At 53.6% G+C, this 15838-nt stretch overlaps 1 protein-coding gene across 2 annotated transcripts; it reads left to right on the top strand.

Moving 5' to 3' along the window:
* Nucleotides 1-2077: 2077 nt before the first annotated feature.
* ABCB9 (ATP binding cassette subfamily B member 9) lies at nucleotides 2078-15540 on the top strand. Of its 2 annotated transcripts, none has more exons than XM_021532738.3 (12): nucleotides 2078-2203; nucleotides 3683-4374; nucleotides 4721-4835; nucleotides 5278-5408; nucleotides 6453-6658; nucleotides 7048-7245; nucleotides 8803-8931; nucleotides 10066-10254; nucleotides 10800-10973; nucleotides 12381-12540; nucleotides 12629-12765; nucleotides 13792-15540. In XM_021532738.3, exons 2-12 carry the CDS (start codon nucleotides 3762-3764, stop codon nucleotides 14128-14130), a joined length of 2391 nt encoding a protein of 796 aa, XP_021388413.3. In that variant the 5' UTR covers nucleotides 2078-2203; nucleotides 3683-3761; the 3' UTR covers nucleotides 14131-15540. The 2 variants fall into 2 exon arrangements, with proteins under 2 accessions (XP_021388413.3, XP_085449463.1); XM_085593337.1 differs by lacking the exon at nucleotides 2078-2203 and adding an exon at nucleotides 2794-2908.
* The last annotated feature ends 298 nt before the right edge of the window (nucleotides 15541-15838 follow it).

Raw genomic sequence — 15838 nt, 5'->3', positions numbered from 1 at the left:
ACAGCTCTGAGTACGGCTGGCCGTGGAATTGCAGTTTCACATTGCAAGGTCCTCTGCTGGTTTCTGGTGGTGAGAACAAGGCTGGGAAGTCCCTGCTGAGTCCCTCCCTTGCCCCAGGTGCATCCAGCTTTGACACTGCCAGCTCTCACTCACGCTCAGCCTGTCTTATGAGGAGAGACCGTGGGAGCTGGGCCTGCTCAGTCTGGAGAAGACTGAGAGGGGATCTCATCAGCCCATAGAAATATCTCTGAGGGGTGTCAGATGATAGTGACAGGATGAAGAGGAATGGCCATAAACTAAACCGCAAGAAGTTCCACCTCAACAAGAGGAAGAGCTTCTCTCCAGTAAGTGTGGCAGAGCACTGGAACTGCCCAGGGAGGCCGTGGATTCTCCCTCTGTGGAGACTTTCCAAACCCACCTGGATGTGTTCCTGTGTCACCTGCTCCAGGTGACCCTGCCTGGGCATGGGGTTGGCCTGGATGATCTCCAGAGGTCCCTTCCTGGGATTCCCTGAGCCTGTGTCAGAGCTGAGCTGATTGCTGAGTGGCACCTCGAAGCCCAACCCCTCTGTTCTCCTGACAGGTGATCTCCAACATGACCACGGCCTGCAAGCGGGAGCGGAAGGGCGTGAAAAGGAAAACTCGGGGCCTGCCCTCTCTGGCCTTCAAGGTGGAAGACAACGTGTTTGGGGGCAGCACTGCCAGCTCCCTGAAGAAGCTGAAGAAGGGCCAGTTTGTGTCCTTCCAGATCGAGACGGTGCTGCCCCCTGAGCAGAGCATGTCTGGCGGGAAGAAGCCCAGTTAACCCTGGGGCGTGCCGGGGGTCCTGCAGCGCCAGGGACAGCACGGACTGTCCCCAGGGTATGTGGCCCAGCTGCGTGGGAGTGCAGGGTGCAGACGTGCCTGCTCTGTCCTGGGAGAAAGGAAGGGGAAGGTTCAGACAAGGGGGTCTGTTCAGTCCCTTCCTGGTCCGGGTTTGCTCTCGGATCATCCCTCGGACCGAGGCAGGTGGCACCGTCCTCGTTTAGGTTTGGCAGGGAGAGACTTGGTCCTGCCAAAAAGCTCCACCTTGACTGTGGCTTGGAAGTTGCCCTTTGGGAGTGATTGGGTGCAGACCAAAGCCTGGGAGTGATCTGGGTGCAGATGGAAGAGAAGCAGAAACCAGACCCAGCTTAGTCACGGACAATGTTTCCTGCAGCTTAAAAGTGTCCCTGCTGTGAGCCTGAGCCAGGAATAGTCACTCCAGGTCTGACTGTGTTCCTGGTGGATGTCAGAAGGGCTTGAAGAGAGAGATTTTTTTGGTTTTTAATGTTTTGTTTTAAGCACTTATTAGCAGAAATAAAATCAACAACAGCATGTGGTATTTTTGGTTTTGGTTATCCAGGCAGAGAAAAATGAATTTGTCTTTTGTAACATCACCATTCTGTTCTCTCCAGAAATGGTGCAAACTCCAGGAATCCTGACATCTGTGCCTGTGCTAGTGAGGGTAATAAGGGATTTTTTAATCCCAGCACTCCAAAAACACATGGAAATTTTGGGATAATTACACTGCCCCTCTGTCACCTGTATAGCTCACCTGGACGCATGGGTGCTGTCCAGGGAAGCACCTGAGCCCTTCCATTCCTAAAGAGTTGGAGTGGGAGGTGAAGGGGAAAATAATTTACAAGCTGCATTTCTTGAAAGTGGATTCCTTTATGTTAGGGGTTAATTAAACCCTTGTCAAGTCCCTCTTGAGGGGTTAATTAAACCCATCAAATCCCTCTTTAAGGATGAACTTAAAATATTATTTCGAGCTCTTTTCCCGATTGCTTTTGAGCCAACTCCTGTGTTGTGTTTTCCCTCTCTACTGCAGAAATGACATAGAACCAATAAAATAATTTTTAAATATTTAAAAACGCGTCTATTTGGGGAGGATAAAAAACCTTCTCAGGCGGGGAAAGTTCCGGGGCTGCCCTTGCCACGTCGGGGCAGGGTTTTATCGGGACAGGGCGGAGCGGGGGGACCGGGGACCCCCCTCGACCCCCGAATTTGGGGGTCCCCGGTGCCTGCTCGGTCCGGCCGTGGGCGGGGCCGAGCGCGCGCCGCAGGAGGGGCGTGGCGGGGGCGTGGTCACGGCGGGGCCACGCCCAGCACCGACCTTGCTCCCGGGACGCGCCGCCGCCGCTCGCAGCGGGCCGATCCCGCCGATCCCCGACCCGCCGCCGGTAAGACCCGTCCGGGCGGGCCGAGGCTGAGCTGCTGTGAAGGGGGAGCCGTGTGTGGGAGTCCGGCCGGGCTATGGCGGGCACGGCCCTTCCCGGCTGTCTCCCCCTCCCCGCCTCGGGACATTCTCCTGCGCGGGAAAGGCGGGATGCGAGTGGGGACCTTGGGCGGCTCCAGCTCGGAGGCTGGGGACACTGCTGAGGGTGGTGGGGAGCTGCGGTGGCTGCTTCCTACTCCTCCTCCTCCTCCTTCTCCTACTCCTCCTCCTCCTCCATGGGCCGGATCCGCGCAGCTTTGCAGCGGATGGCAGCAGCGAGCACCCTGGGAAGCGTGTGCTGCTCCTCCCTGGCACCGCTGCTCTGCTTTGCGTCCATCCCTCCTTCCCCACCCACCCCATAAACCCCCGTGCTTTCCCCAAACTGCAGCCTCTGCCCTGTTTTCCTCCGCTTTTTAGTTTTTTATCCCACTTGTCCGACCACCGAGCAGCTCTGGCCCAGGGGCGCAGCTTGTCCACTGCCCTTCGTCCCGGTGGTTTGGTTTTGGGGCGTTGCGGTCACACGGGCCGGAGTGTGGCCGACACATGGCACCCCTTGCGCGGTGCCTCCCGCACTGTGCACCGTCACCAGCTGCTGACCCAGCACAAATTTCAGGATCGGGTACCTCCCTCTTGCCAACGCGTGGCTACTCAGGGCATGGCACCGGAGCAGGTGAGCGGCTCGCTCGGCGTAGAGCAAGTCGAGCTTTCCGCCCTTTGCCGTGTCCGTTCAGAGCCTGCCCCGCCGTCGCTGCTGCCGGACAGACCCGGGCGTCCCGCCCGCCCCGGAGCTTTCCCTCCCGCGGGACGCAGCTGTGGAATTCCAATCGCTTTTTAATTTCCTCTCGGGATTTTTGTTGTGTCATTGAACTGCACGCTGACTGCACAGCGGGTTCAGCGGGCTACCCCGAATTGTTACCCAAGAGGGCTGGGGGGCAGTAAGGTGTGGCAAGCTGCGGTACATTTGGTTTAGTATTATTTTGATGAGGGGGATCCGTTTAGAGCTGAGCTGCTCCCTTTTCTGCTTTCCTACGGTTTTGACTGCTTGGTTTCAGCTTTGTCCTGGGAAGGGTGGGCAGGGACTCTGGGATCATGACTGTCCAAGTTTAACACGAACCCGTCTCTGTAGTGCAGAACACGTGGCTGCACGGATGTGATGGCAGCACCCAGCAGCCGCCACAGCAAGATTCCCATCGGGATGTGCAGATTTCTGCCTTGGGATTCAGGATGGGTGAAGGCATCCGGGAGAGAAGTTTGTTTCCCTTTGTGCTGCTCATTTAGTGAAATACCGTGTGAAGCAGGGGAGGGGAGGGAGGTGCAGGCAGTGGTGTCTGGGGTCAGGATGGGTTGGTGGGGAGCTGGAACTGTTGCCCCCCGCCATCCTGCTTCCCTTTCCCTGCCTCCTTCCTGGGGTAAATAACCCTGTCCCCCTCTTCTCCCCCTGCAGCAGAGGCCGATATGAGCACATCCTTCCTGTGTTAGGGCTGCCCCTCACCACGTCAGTGACCCCCAGCCCGGCGGCGAGGATGCGCGCCTGGAAGGCGGTGGCCAGCACGCTGGCGCTCAGCGGGGTCGATGTGGTGGTCACCACGCTGCTCTACACCCATGGCCAGGGTGGCCGGAATGTCCTGCAGGATCTGCGGCACTTCAACATCTTCAACTCGCTGCTGGACATCTGGGGAGGCTGCCTGTACCGCAGCTGCGTGCTGCTGGGGGCTGCCATCGGCGTGGCCACCAACACGGCCTACGGCCCCCGGCGCCTCCGGGCATCGCGGACCTTCATCGCCGTCGTCTGCCTCCTCATGGGCATCTACATGATGGTGAAGCTGCTGCTCTACTCGGAGGTGCGGAAGACCATCAGGGACCCCTGGTTCTGGGGGCTCTTTGCCTGGACCTACGTGGCGCTGGCGGCCACCTTCGGGCTGTGGCAGCTGCTGGCCTGTGTCACCTCCTCCCGCGAGGCGCTGGGGCCCAGCTCAGAGTCCCGCGCTGAGGTGGAGGAGAGCTGTGATGGGGGCACCCCGAGGGACAAGAGGGAGGAGGCAGCAGGTCCCACCATCCATAAACTGCTCTCCTACACCAAGCCAGATGCCTTCTTCCTGGGCATCGCCTCATTCTTCCTCCTCGTGGCCGCCCTGGGTGAGTGAAGGAACCAGGCAGGCCGTGGTGTGCTCCCATTCCCACCAGGAGGGATGGAGGAGCCATGATGATGGGGCATGGGAGCACCCTAGGATCGCTTTTTTTGGGGGTGCTGGGTAGCACATGATGTATGGGGTAGATGAAAAATGCAACGGGGCAACACCAAATGCAATAGGGGATAAAAATCCCCATGTGCCACATTCTCAGGGTGTATTGTGTGATTGTGTATCGAGTATTGCTGTGGTGGGGATGGGGTTGTCCACAGGCTGTCACAGCTGGGAATACAGATCCCATGCCAGTTTCATGCAGTGGAGCTGAACCTCCATGTCCTGTGTTTGTCCTGCAGGAGAGACCTTCCTGCCCTACTACACGGGGCTGGCCATCGACGGCATCGTGGTGCAGAAGAGCATGGATCGCTTCTCCACGGCAGTGCTGGTCATGTCGCTGCTCGCCATAGGAAGGTAATGCAGGGGCTGGATTTGGCCCTGGCAAGGAGTTTGGGGTTTTCCCACAGGAGCTCGTGGTGATGGTGGGCACAGGCACCCACTCCACCAGTTTGCTGCCAGGCCCCAGGGATGTGCTCTGAATTCTCTGAGCAGAGAGGCAGTCATGAGGCTTTTGTGTGGGCCTTCATGTCCATCTGCTGGAGGTGGGGGAGCAGGACTGGACACAGGGAATGGGTTCCCTGGGGAGTGCTGTTCCAGCAGTGCTGCGTTCCTTCCCAGAGCTTGTGACTGCCATGGTTAGGATCAGCCACCGCTCTGCTGGTGGCACCCAGGAGAGGTGTGGGCTGGTGATAAGTGGTGTCAGCAGTGCCCAGGCCCTTGGCCTGGCGTGGGGATGTTGGTGTTGCTGAGAGGGTTTCGTGTCCATGGCTCTATAATGTTTCTTATCTGCAATTAGCTCATTTGCCGCAGGTATCCGGGGCGGCGTTTTTACGCTCATCTTTGCACGGCTGAACATCCGCCTTCGGAACTGCCTCTTCAGGTCCCTGGTGTCTCAGGAGATGAGTTTTTTTGATGAGAATCGCACAGGTTGGTTCCTCTCTTCCCTGGATTTGCTGTAACCCCTCTACTCCATCCCAGATTTTTTTCCCCGTGGCTTGCTTTACTGTCATACAGCAGACTGGGGGCAGCCAGAGGTAGCACCCACATGCTCATGGTTAGAAATAGAGGCAGGAAGCTCTTCCCTTTCTGTTGCCTTCCATCTTGGGGATGTCCCATTGCCACCTATCAGCCTGGCATCCAGAAGTCTCACTCCCAAAACTCCCATTTCCTTCCCCCGATCTGCACCTATCAGTGGACCGCTCTCCAGCTCTGCTCCTGTCCCTGAAACCTTGGATGTGTGAGGCTTGCTGGGTGTGCTTGTTGTTTTTCCTGCTTCCAGTTCAGACCTGTCCCAGTCCTAGGCTGTGTGTGCCACTCTGGTGTAACTTGCACACATTTAATTTTGTCTCAGTGGTATTTTTAGTTTTGAGGCTGTTGCTGTATTTAGCAGTCACTGCACGGTGCCTTGGTAGCTGAGGGCAAGCAGAGATGTTACTGGAAGTGGGATACAAATAACCCTGGACTTGCACAAAAGCATGGGAATTCAGCTGGACTCAAACACAGGCCAAGGATTCAGGAGTTCAGTGTGATGTTTGCTGACTGTAACACTCGGCTCCACCAAAAGGCACCGCCAGAGCTTCATCCCTTAGTACTGGACCCAGATCCTCAGGTCCCTTGGGCCAGCTGCAGGCTGTGGGCTGTCTGTGGCCTGTGGGTTGTCCTCCAGCACAGGCTGCTGCCACAGTCCCTTTTGCTGTCCTACAGCCACCCTTGGTGACCCAGGGATGTAGCCTGTGCCTTCAGATGCCACCTCCTGCTCCTCTTGCATGCAGCAATCCAAGCTCCTCTGTTTTGCTCTGCATCCACAGCAGTGGAGGGTTGCCCCCCTTCCATGCCATCCTTCAGACTCCCAGCTGGTTGGATGGGGAGCTCCATCTGTCCCTGGCATGGGATGTGGGACACGGTTAGGCAGTGACCTGCCGTGGTAACCACGTCCCTGCTCTCTCCTTCCCTGACCCCTCGTTGCTGCAGGGGACGTCATCTCCCGCCTGACATCGGACACGACCATTGTGAGTGACCTGGTCTCCCAGAACATCAACATCTTCCTGCGCAACGTGGTGAAGGCTACGGGTGTGATCTTCTTCATGTTCAGCCTCTCCTGGAAGCTCTCCCTGGTCACCTTCATGGGCTTCCCCATCATCATGCTGGTGTCTGATGTCTATGGGAAGTACTACCAGGTAGGTAGGAGCAGCTGGCATTGCCACAGGGCTGGGCTGGACTCCCTGTGAAGCCATCAAGGAGCTTGTGGGTGGCCTTGGATCCAGTGGGAATGATGCTGGAGTGTTTTGCCGCCAGCACTGGGGGCAGGAAGGTGACATTAAACCTGTGTGGGCAGACAGGTGTAGCTTGGGCTCTTACCTTGCTTCATGCTCAAGAGTGGAAGCATCTCAGGTCTGATAGAAGAGGTGGCTGGGCTGTGGAATGTCCTGTATGCATCTGCCTGTCCTTGTGCCATCTCTCCTTCCCCTTTGGAGTCACCTGGTGGGGTCCCAGAGCCTGGGGCGAGCTGTGCCATGGGCAACCTGCTGTCTGCTGAGCTCCCTCTGCCTCCCCCTGCTCCCTGCAGAAGCTCTCCAAGGATGTGCAGAGTGCTCTGGCCAAGGCAAACAACACGGCCGAGGAGACCATCTCAGCCATGAAGACCGTCCGCAGTTTTGCCAACGAGGAGACAGAGGCAAACGTGTACTGGCAGAAACTGCAGCAGGTGTACAAGCTCAACAAGCGGGAGGCCATGGCTTACACCTACTATGTCTGGTCCAGTGGGGTAGGTGGATGGCCCTGCTGGGGCTGGGATGGGCAGGGGAGTCTCTCCAGATCCCAAAGCACACGTGGTTCTCCTCTGCTCCCAGGGAGCTCTGTGGAGTGAGCCCAGCCCTGCTGTCTGCTGCCAGAGATTCCCAGGCTCTTGATCATTTGTTATTTTTATCCATCAAAAAATGCATCCCGTTCTGCCCCGAGGCAGCGTTGTGTCGTCCCATGGAGCTGCCTGTTTTCCCTGCAAATGGGGCAATAATTGATAAGAGCTCAAGGTTGTGGAGCAGCCCATGGCTGCGTGGTGCTGCAGTGCGTGCCTGTGCCAGCTTCACTCCGGGGCTCCGGCTGGGAACAGCCGCGGCGTTGGTTGAGCTTCTGCTCAGGAACAGAGATCTTCTGCGTGTGGGTGGTGGCAGGGGGAGGCTGCTGGGCTTTGGGCTTTTTTTCTTCCCCCCCCCCCCTCCACAAAATGCTTTTTCATTGTTTTAACACCAGACGGTTTGGGATTTCTCCAGGGCAAAACCCTCACGTGAGGCTGCCCTTGTCTCTGCACGTTCAGGGATCGAGGCAGTCGCTGGTGAAGGGTCTGTGAGTTATGGTGCCTTCATGCAGCTGTGAGAGACTTTATGGCTTCCCAAGTTTGGAAACAAAATGGGAGCATTATTAGCATTGGTTTTGGGCTCCCAGGTGAAGCTGGAACATGAACTGGGTTGACACTGATCCTGACAAATCTAAGAAGGCAAAAGCCCTCAAAAACTGCTGCTGCACGGCTCATGTAGAAAGAAGACAATGGATATAGCTCAGCCCTGGTAGAGTCTTTCTTGGAGGGAATGCAGGAGCTTAAGGTCAGATCATGGCAGAGCTATAGAGGAGGCTTTTTTTCCCCTGTATTTTTGTCTGTGTGAATTTACAGCCTCTTCTGGTCCCACAGGGCACTAGGACAATGCTGATTTTTTGGAACACCTGGACAGCATGGAACAAAACCAGCAGAATAAAAGGGGCTGGTATTTGTCACATCAGAGCAGATCTGTCTCCTTTCTAGAGTAGGTGGTACCCCCCACACTGATTTCAGGTGACAGCTGGGGTTATGCTTCAAGGACTTGTGCTGGCAAGGAGGATATTCTGCATTAACTCCTGGCTTGCTTTTGTGTTCTAAATTAAATGTGTCATACTCATATAATAGAAGGTTTATTTTAGTGATAAGGAGACCGCATGCCTTGGATAATTTGAACATAGATTATTATGCTTGAGGACCTTAGTCCAAGAGAGAAGTTCATGAGATGCTCTGTTATTTCAGATAAATTCTGCCTCCTTGGCTGTTGTCCCTCGGGACTTGTTTTGTTGAAAGATATCTGCCCAGCTTCTTACATCAGCCCATGTACTTGAGTTGTTTTTCTCATTTCTATGCTCGCTCCTAGGGCTGTCAGCTGCACTGTCAGGGATCCTCAGCACAGGGCTCAAAGAATAAATGTCAGCACATGACGTTTGGGCTGTTGTGTGAGTAATGACAAATGCACCAAAATATCAATTTGTCCTTGCTGATTCCAGGGTGTTTTCTTGCTTTCAGCTGACCCTGCTGGTGGTCCAGGTCAGCATCCTTTACTATGGTGGGCACCTCGTGATCTCTGGGCAAATGACGAGTGGAAACCTGATATCCTTCATCATTTACGAGTTCGTCCTGGGGGACTGCATGGAGGTGAGTCAGTTTTAGCAGGGAATCCCAGAACGGGTTGGGTTGGAGGGGATCTTAAAGACCATCTCATTCCAGCTCCCTGCCATGGGCAGGGACACCTTCCACACCTTCCCAGGCTGTTCCAAGCCTCATCCAACCTGGCCTTGAACAGTTCCACGGGTGGAGCAGCCACAGCTTCTCTGGGCAACGTGTGCCAGGGCCTCCCCACACTCTGGGCTGCCCCTTCTATCTCCCAGAAGGTCCCAGGGCAGTTGCAGGGATAGATCCAGCGCTGACTTTCTCATTACTCATTTCTTTGGTGCTGTGGCACTGCCAGAGGGGGCATTCTCCCCCCTGCTGCCCATTCCTCCCTTGCTGTGGTCTCACAACCTTCATGGTCCTGAAGCAGCTTGTCCCCCAAAAAGGCAGCTGGGACCAGAGGGGTCAGCGTGGCCCTGCTGAAGGGCAGAGCCCTGGCTGCCTGCCAAGCACATTTCCTGGTGTGAAGAATGAAGCGATTACAAAGCTGCCTGTTAAATTTCAGGCTTAATTAAGAACTTAATTATATTACTTTTTTTTTTCCCTTTCCCTGGAATAGGCTGCAAGCTGCTGCATTGGCAGCACATTATTAAGGTGGGATTGTGGGTGGGATGGTAGAGCCCACCCAGGGCTGCCTTCCCCTTGCAGAGGCATAAATTTGGCTAATCCAGGCAGGAATAATCCAGTTGAGGTTTCCTCACAGCCAAGTGTGGTTTTGGTGGTGCTTCAGCTCTGTGCAGGGGCAGAGCAAAGCTAGAGGCAGCTCGCCCGGCTCTCACCATCTGTTTAGATGACTGCAGCCTCTGGTGGGGTTTCCAGGCTGTGGTTTTGGTGTAGATTTAGTTTGGTTTGGGGTGTTTTTTCCCCCTCCTGGTGGGAGGGGCAGTTACAGTACAAACTGTTCTGCAGCTCTGGGTTTAATACTGAAAAGCACCCTTTCCCTGGGTTGTCCATATATCCCTTCCACACCCAACAGAGGAGGGAGTGTTTTCTTCCCCTGTATCTGATGCCTGCAGGCAATGGGAGACTTGGGAATGCTTCAGCCATTCCCCTTTCAAGTGGCACTGGCTGATTTCCCCATCACTTGGGAGGCTCTCACCGCTGCCTCTTCCCTTGCAGTCCATCGGCTCCGTGTACAGCGGCCTCATGCAGGGAGTGGGAGCTGCTGAGAAGGTCTTCGAGTTCATTGACCGCAAGCCCACGATGGTGCACGACGGCTCCCTGGCCCCGGATCACGTGGATGGGATGGTGGAGTTCAGGAATGTCACCTTTTCCTACCGCACTCGCTCCGCAACCCAGGTCCTCCAGGTGAGCCCCGTGGGCACTGTGCCACTCCCAGCACCACTTGCTGCTGCTCCATCCTGGCCCCAGGAGCAAACTCCAGCCCATGGGGAGTGTCAGCTGCCTGTCAGAGATGTGTAAAGGCAGGCTCAGTGCTTGCTGGAAAACAGATTAAAAGGAGCAGCGGGTGTTTAGGGCCGGCCTTCCTTATAAGGAATGAGATTTATTAATAAAACCTTTGTTCCCCACTCAGGCATTAAACATGTCAGCGTGGTACAGGGCTTTGTGCCAAGCTGCCTCAGACTGTTTCCATGGGAGAGGGGCTGGGATCATGAGGCAGAGGGAAGCAGCAAAGAGGTCAGTTTACTTTTTAGAGGACCTGCTACATCAACAGGCAAAGCCAAAGCAATTTGGAAGCTTTTTGCTTCCTCAGAACCAGGAGAAATGGCTGATGTGGCACATCACCAAGGCAGAGGGGCACTCTGGCCAGATCCTGGCTCCTTCTCTTGTGTAATACCCCAGAATGTTGAGAAAAGCCTGGACCTGAGCATGCTCTCCCATCCATGTTGCAGAACGTGTCCTTCACCCTGCACCCCGGCAAAGTGACAGCACTGGTGGGTCCTTCAGGGAGTGGGAAGAGCTCCTGTGTCAACATCCTGGAGAACTTCTACCCTCTGCAGGACGGGCAGGTGCTGCTGGATGGGCGTCCCATTAACATGTACGATCACAAGTACCTGCACTCCGTGGTACGAGCGACTGATACCTGTATTCTGGTTGTGATACCTGTGTTCTGCTTAGCCCACTTACCACCTTCAGGGCTCTGAGGGCATGCATGGCACTGCTGCACGTTGCTTTGGATTTGATCTAGCAGCTTCAAAAATGTCCAGAAAGCTGGAGGCTGGAAGTGGTCCAAGAAATGAATTTGGATAATTTGTGGGGGTGGAAGGGAAGGGGATGGAGGGTGGTTTCAAGAGGAAGGGGAAGCCTTCCAAAAACAGAATAAAAAACAGCTTTTGTTTGGTGTTTTTTGGCCAACACAGTAGAAATATGTTTTTGGCTGTTGGATTAATCATCATCTAAATTGGGGTTGGAAAAAGAGTTTTGTATTCCTCCAGCAATTTCTGCCTTAAGATCTTAGTGTAATTCTCAGCTAACGGGGAGTTAAACCTCTCAGGATCCTGACAGCAGCTGGAGCACCAGAAGGGCTGGTGCTTTGCCTAGGAGAGGGGTCTGGGCCCCTCAGCTCTCATCTGTGTGTCAGCACAGATCAGCCTTCATCTCTGCAAGTAACTGCCTCCTTTGTTTGCCCCCAGAGCAAATGGCCTCAGCAGTCAGCAGGAAAACCTGAAAACAATTGATCAGAGACAGGCTGGAAAGCCAAAGTCACTGTGGCTAATTTACATTCCCTACCCGTACAGAGCAAAAATCAAAGACCAAGCAAATGTTTCAGTTTAGAAAGCCTGATACGGTGTTATGGGCATGGAGAGAAGTCAATTAAAATATGACTGTGTCTCCCTGGCTCTCTCATGCACAATTCCGAGTAATAGTTTGAAAGGTTTAATTTATTCCAATATCAAGGGTTTGATAAAGTAGCTGAATGTGATGGTGAACAGCCATGGCTGTAAGGCAGGACAGGGAGACTGTTGCTAAGCAATTAAGGAATTGCAGCAGTTACCTCCCTAACTTGCTCATTTGGGATTAAAAGATGCAAGAGGGCTCATTCACATGGCCCAAGTGTGATTACTGACCTTGAAAGGAAAATCAGCAAGGGCCTGGGAGAGGGTCTCTCCAGCTTGACTTATCCCAGGAACTGGTTTTCCATTCTGGGAAAAGGAAACAGTGATGGGAGTAACAGATCTGGAGCAAAACTACAGCAGGCTTTAGGAGGGTGAAGCCCATCCCAGATGCCAACATGCCAGCATTGCATCAGGTTTCTTTCCTGCAAAATGGCTTTCCAGCAGAAGATGCAAACTGGGCACCCTGACATTGGCATCCTCACTGAAAGCTCACCTTGAGCACTTCTCTATCTTGCTTAATGACATTTCTATATCTTGATCTCGGTCTTTACTCAGCAGGAACAAATATCAATGGTCAGAGATATAATGCAGTGCATCTTCTGCTCCTGACCCCTGCTCTCCCTTTGCTTCCTGCAGATCTCTCTGGTGAGCCAGGAGCCTGTGCTGTTTGCCCGCTCTATCGCAGACAATATTTCCTATGGCTTGACTTCAGCCTCCTTCGAGTCCGTGGTTCAGGCTGCCCAGAAGGCCAACGCCCACAACTTCATCACCGAGCTACAGGATGGCTACCACACAGGTACCCACCCACTGCTGGGCCTGCCAGCTGCATGTCCTGGCACCTCTTGATTTGCATCTTGACCCCTTCCTCTCCCTTGACCCAACAGAGGCAGGGGAAAAAGGAGCTCAGCTGTCAGGTGGGCAGAAGCAGAGAGTGGCCATCGCCAGGGCCTTGATCCGAGCCCCTCCCATCCTCATCCTGGACGAAGCCACGAGCGCGCTGGATGCAGAGAGTGAGCACGCGGTGAGTGGGTGACCTGACTGTTTGGGCCAAAGGGGGTTTGGAGGACAGACTGTAGCCTCAGTTTCCAGCCAGTGGACAAACTTACTTTTGATATGGTGCAGTCAGAGGGATAAGTAAAGCATGAATTCCAAATTTGCTTCCAATGCTCTTGGAGCCACCAGGAAAGGAATAATTCCATGCTCACAGCAGCCAATGCCTGACAAACCTGATGAGGTAGGGATCTTTGCTTATTTTTTCATCGTGGAAGGTGTTAATTGGCATACAGAGACTCTGTGCAGCCTTTTAGGACAGAATACAGAGGAAGACCCTACAAAATCGTGCTGCAGCAAGGAGAGTAGGAGTGCCTGAGCTCAAATCCTAGCCGAGGCACCAAAGAATCCACACTTGCAGGAAAAGCCTTGAGCATTCTGTAAACTGGTTTCTCTGTCTGGAAGTTTGGCTTCCCTAATGCAGTGATACAAGGGAAAGGCCATTCAAGGTTGGGATTTGAGATGTGCCTTCAATCCCAGAGGACAAATCCTGCTGGGGCAGCACAAGTGTCTGACCTTGGAGCAGCTTGCTGCCTCACAGGTGTCACGTGTGTGATACCTGATGCCAGCCCAGGGCTGGTTTTGGCTACCCAGGGGTGTCAATGTGACATGTGCCTGATGGCCACCTGCCTGCCCTTAGACGTCAGTGCTATTGTCTCTTGCCTGGGAAGAAACCTCACTTGCCTTGCCTTGATACACTGAGGAAAGAATCCTGCTTTTCTGAGCAGCTACATTCACCAGGTATCGGCTTCCTGCAGTCTCTGCCAGCACCACATGGCCAAGCTGTAACAAGTCCCCAGCTTGCAGGATCAGACCTGTGCTCATAGCTCACCTGGCTGGACTGAGATGGTCTATGGGCTGCGGCCAGGAGCTGGGCTGGACGTGCTGGTGCTGCTAGTGCTTCAGGGAGCAGAGGAGAACACATCTCCTGTCCAGAGGTTTCTGGACACAGACCACAAAGCTGCTGCCCGGGCACTAACGCCTTTTCTCCCCGCAGATTCAGCAGGCGATTTACGGCGACTTGCAGAACCACACGGTGCTTGTCATAGCTCACAGGCTGAGCACTGTGGAGAGGGCACACAACATCATTGTGCTGGACAAGGGCCGCGTGGTGCAGCAGGGCTCGCACAAGGAGCTGATGGAAGAAGGAGGCCTTTATTCCAAGCTGGTGCAGAGACAAATCCTGGGGCTGGAGGGGGGCGGCACGGACAGTGTCCAGCCTGCAGCCCGGGGGGATGCGGCCAAGGCTCCCGGAGGGCTGGAGGAGGAGTTCAGGATAGACCATTCCCTGCCGGCCGTGGCACAGGACGATTTCACCAACGCTGCTCCCAAGTGAGGGCAGCCGGCGCTTGGACGCTCCCTGGGATGGAGGTGGCAGAACAGCTGGGATGGAGGTGGCAGAATGGCGCCGCTGGTTCGCCCCATGTCACACACCCTGCACACCCAAACACACACCATAGAGCTTCCTGCAGGACACCTGCCAGCTGGCAAAACAGGGATTCACTCAAGGGAGCTGGGTCTTTAGCAATTTTCAGCATTTCTTACTGGGTTTCTTTTCTTACTACCAGTAACTCCTCTTGACTGGGACTTTTCTCCCATCGATCTGCATGTGTAACTGCTATTAACTGTAATGGATGTTAAATGCATGCGTGGAGGGGAAGGTTGAAAACCCCTCCAGGAATTTCAGGGGGTGGCTTTTGTGGATGGATAGAAAACGGGTGACTGTAAAGCAAGGTCCTGCTCCCTGTGTCAATCTATGGGGCTAATCCAAAGTTGGCTGAAGCCTGTAGGGAGTTTCCTTTGGCTTTGGTGAAAACTGGATCACTCCCATGGAGCTGAATTCTGAGAGAGTTTTGCACTGAGTGCCTGCAGGCTCAGGCTCTCAACCATTGCTGCTGAGCTTGTATTACGTAGTATCCATCCTTGCTGGGACAAGCCAGGGGACCAGGAGACATGTTAACTTTCTGATTTGCTCTTGGTGCTTGGTGGGTGTTTTTAAGGATGAAACATCTTATCATAACTGGGTTAGGTTTTGCGGCTTGGGGTTTTTTTGGTTTGATTTGTTTGTAGTTTTTTAACATTATTTGTGTGCACTGTGCAATGTCTGTCTGGCTCCAGCATCCACTGAAAATTGGTCTGTTATTTCAGATTTTTTTTTAACTCACAACCCCGGTGCTGGTGTAAAAAAAAAAAAAAAACACTACTAAAGACAGGCAAAAAACACTAAAAGACAGCACTTTATAAATCCCACCAAAGCTTTGTTCAGCTTCAAGCCATGCTAGCGACTTCACTGCATGGGAAATCCATTCTGTCACGTTCCTTGAAGTCCAACTTCAGCTGCCTGAACTTTATAATGTGTTTCTTTGAATATAATTTATTTTAGTATGAGGGATAGAAAGAAATGTGTTGCTCCTAGCCCTTTGGGGTAATGGCTCTGGCTTAGTAGTGTTATCCTGCTATAGACTGGTGAAAAATCCTATGCAGCCAGGCAAGTGCTGTTTTAAAAATAGCATTTCTAGGGGAACACTGACTTCAGACTCTGCATAGTTAAGAAATTCTCTCAAGCACTTTAGCTCTCATGTTTTCTGATACTTGAATGCTGCTGCATTTTCCTTTCCAGCAGGTTTGCATTTTTGTTATTAGCAATGTTTTGTTTTCAGTTAGTGATGTTTTACAAACTCTAAATTTAGTGTCCTTGAGGAGGGATGCTCAAAAAAAAAAATAAAATACTACCTCTGCCACTCAACGTTGAGCCGCTCTGGTTGGGAGTGTTTTTTGCTTTCTGGGTTTTCAAGGTAACGTTCATCTGACACCACAGCTGAATGCAGCTGCTCTTGCACTTGTTCTGGGGAATGACAAGAGGAACCCACAGAGAAGGAGGTATGTAAAACACTTCAGCATCTGATAATGGCTGTGAGCCCAGTCAGGATAACTCATTTCCATCCCAGATTCCGTTGAGTGTCAGTCTCCCAGGCAAGGACAGGCAGTCTAACCCGTTCTCAAAGCACGGTGCTTCCTGACTGGAATCTTTTCAGCTGCTGGCT

Source organism: Lonchura striata, chromosome 15, assembly GCF_050655825.1.
Source record: "Lonchura striata isolate lonStrDom1 chromosome 15, ASM5065582v1, whole genome shotgun sequence".
NCBI classification, from domain to species: Eukaryota; Metazoa; Chordata; class Aves; order Passeriformes; family Estrildidae; genus Lonchura; species Lonchura striata.
This window is presented reverse-complemented; position numbering and strand designations above follow the sequence as displayed.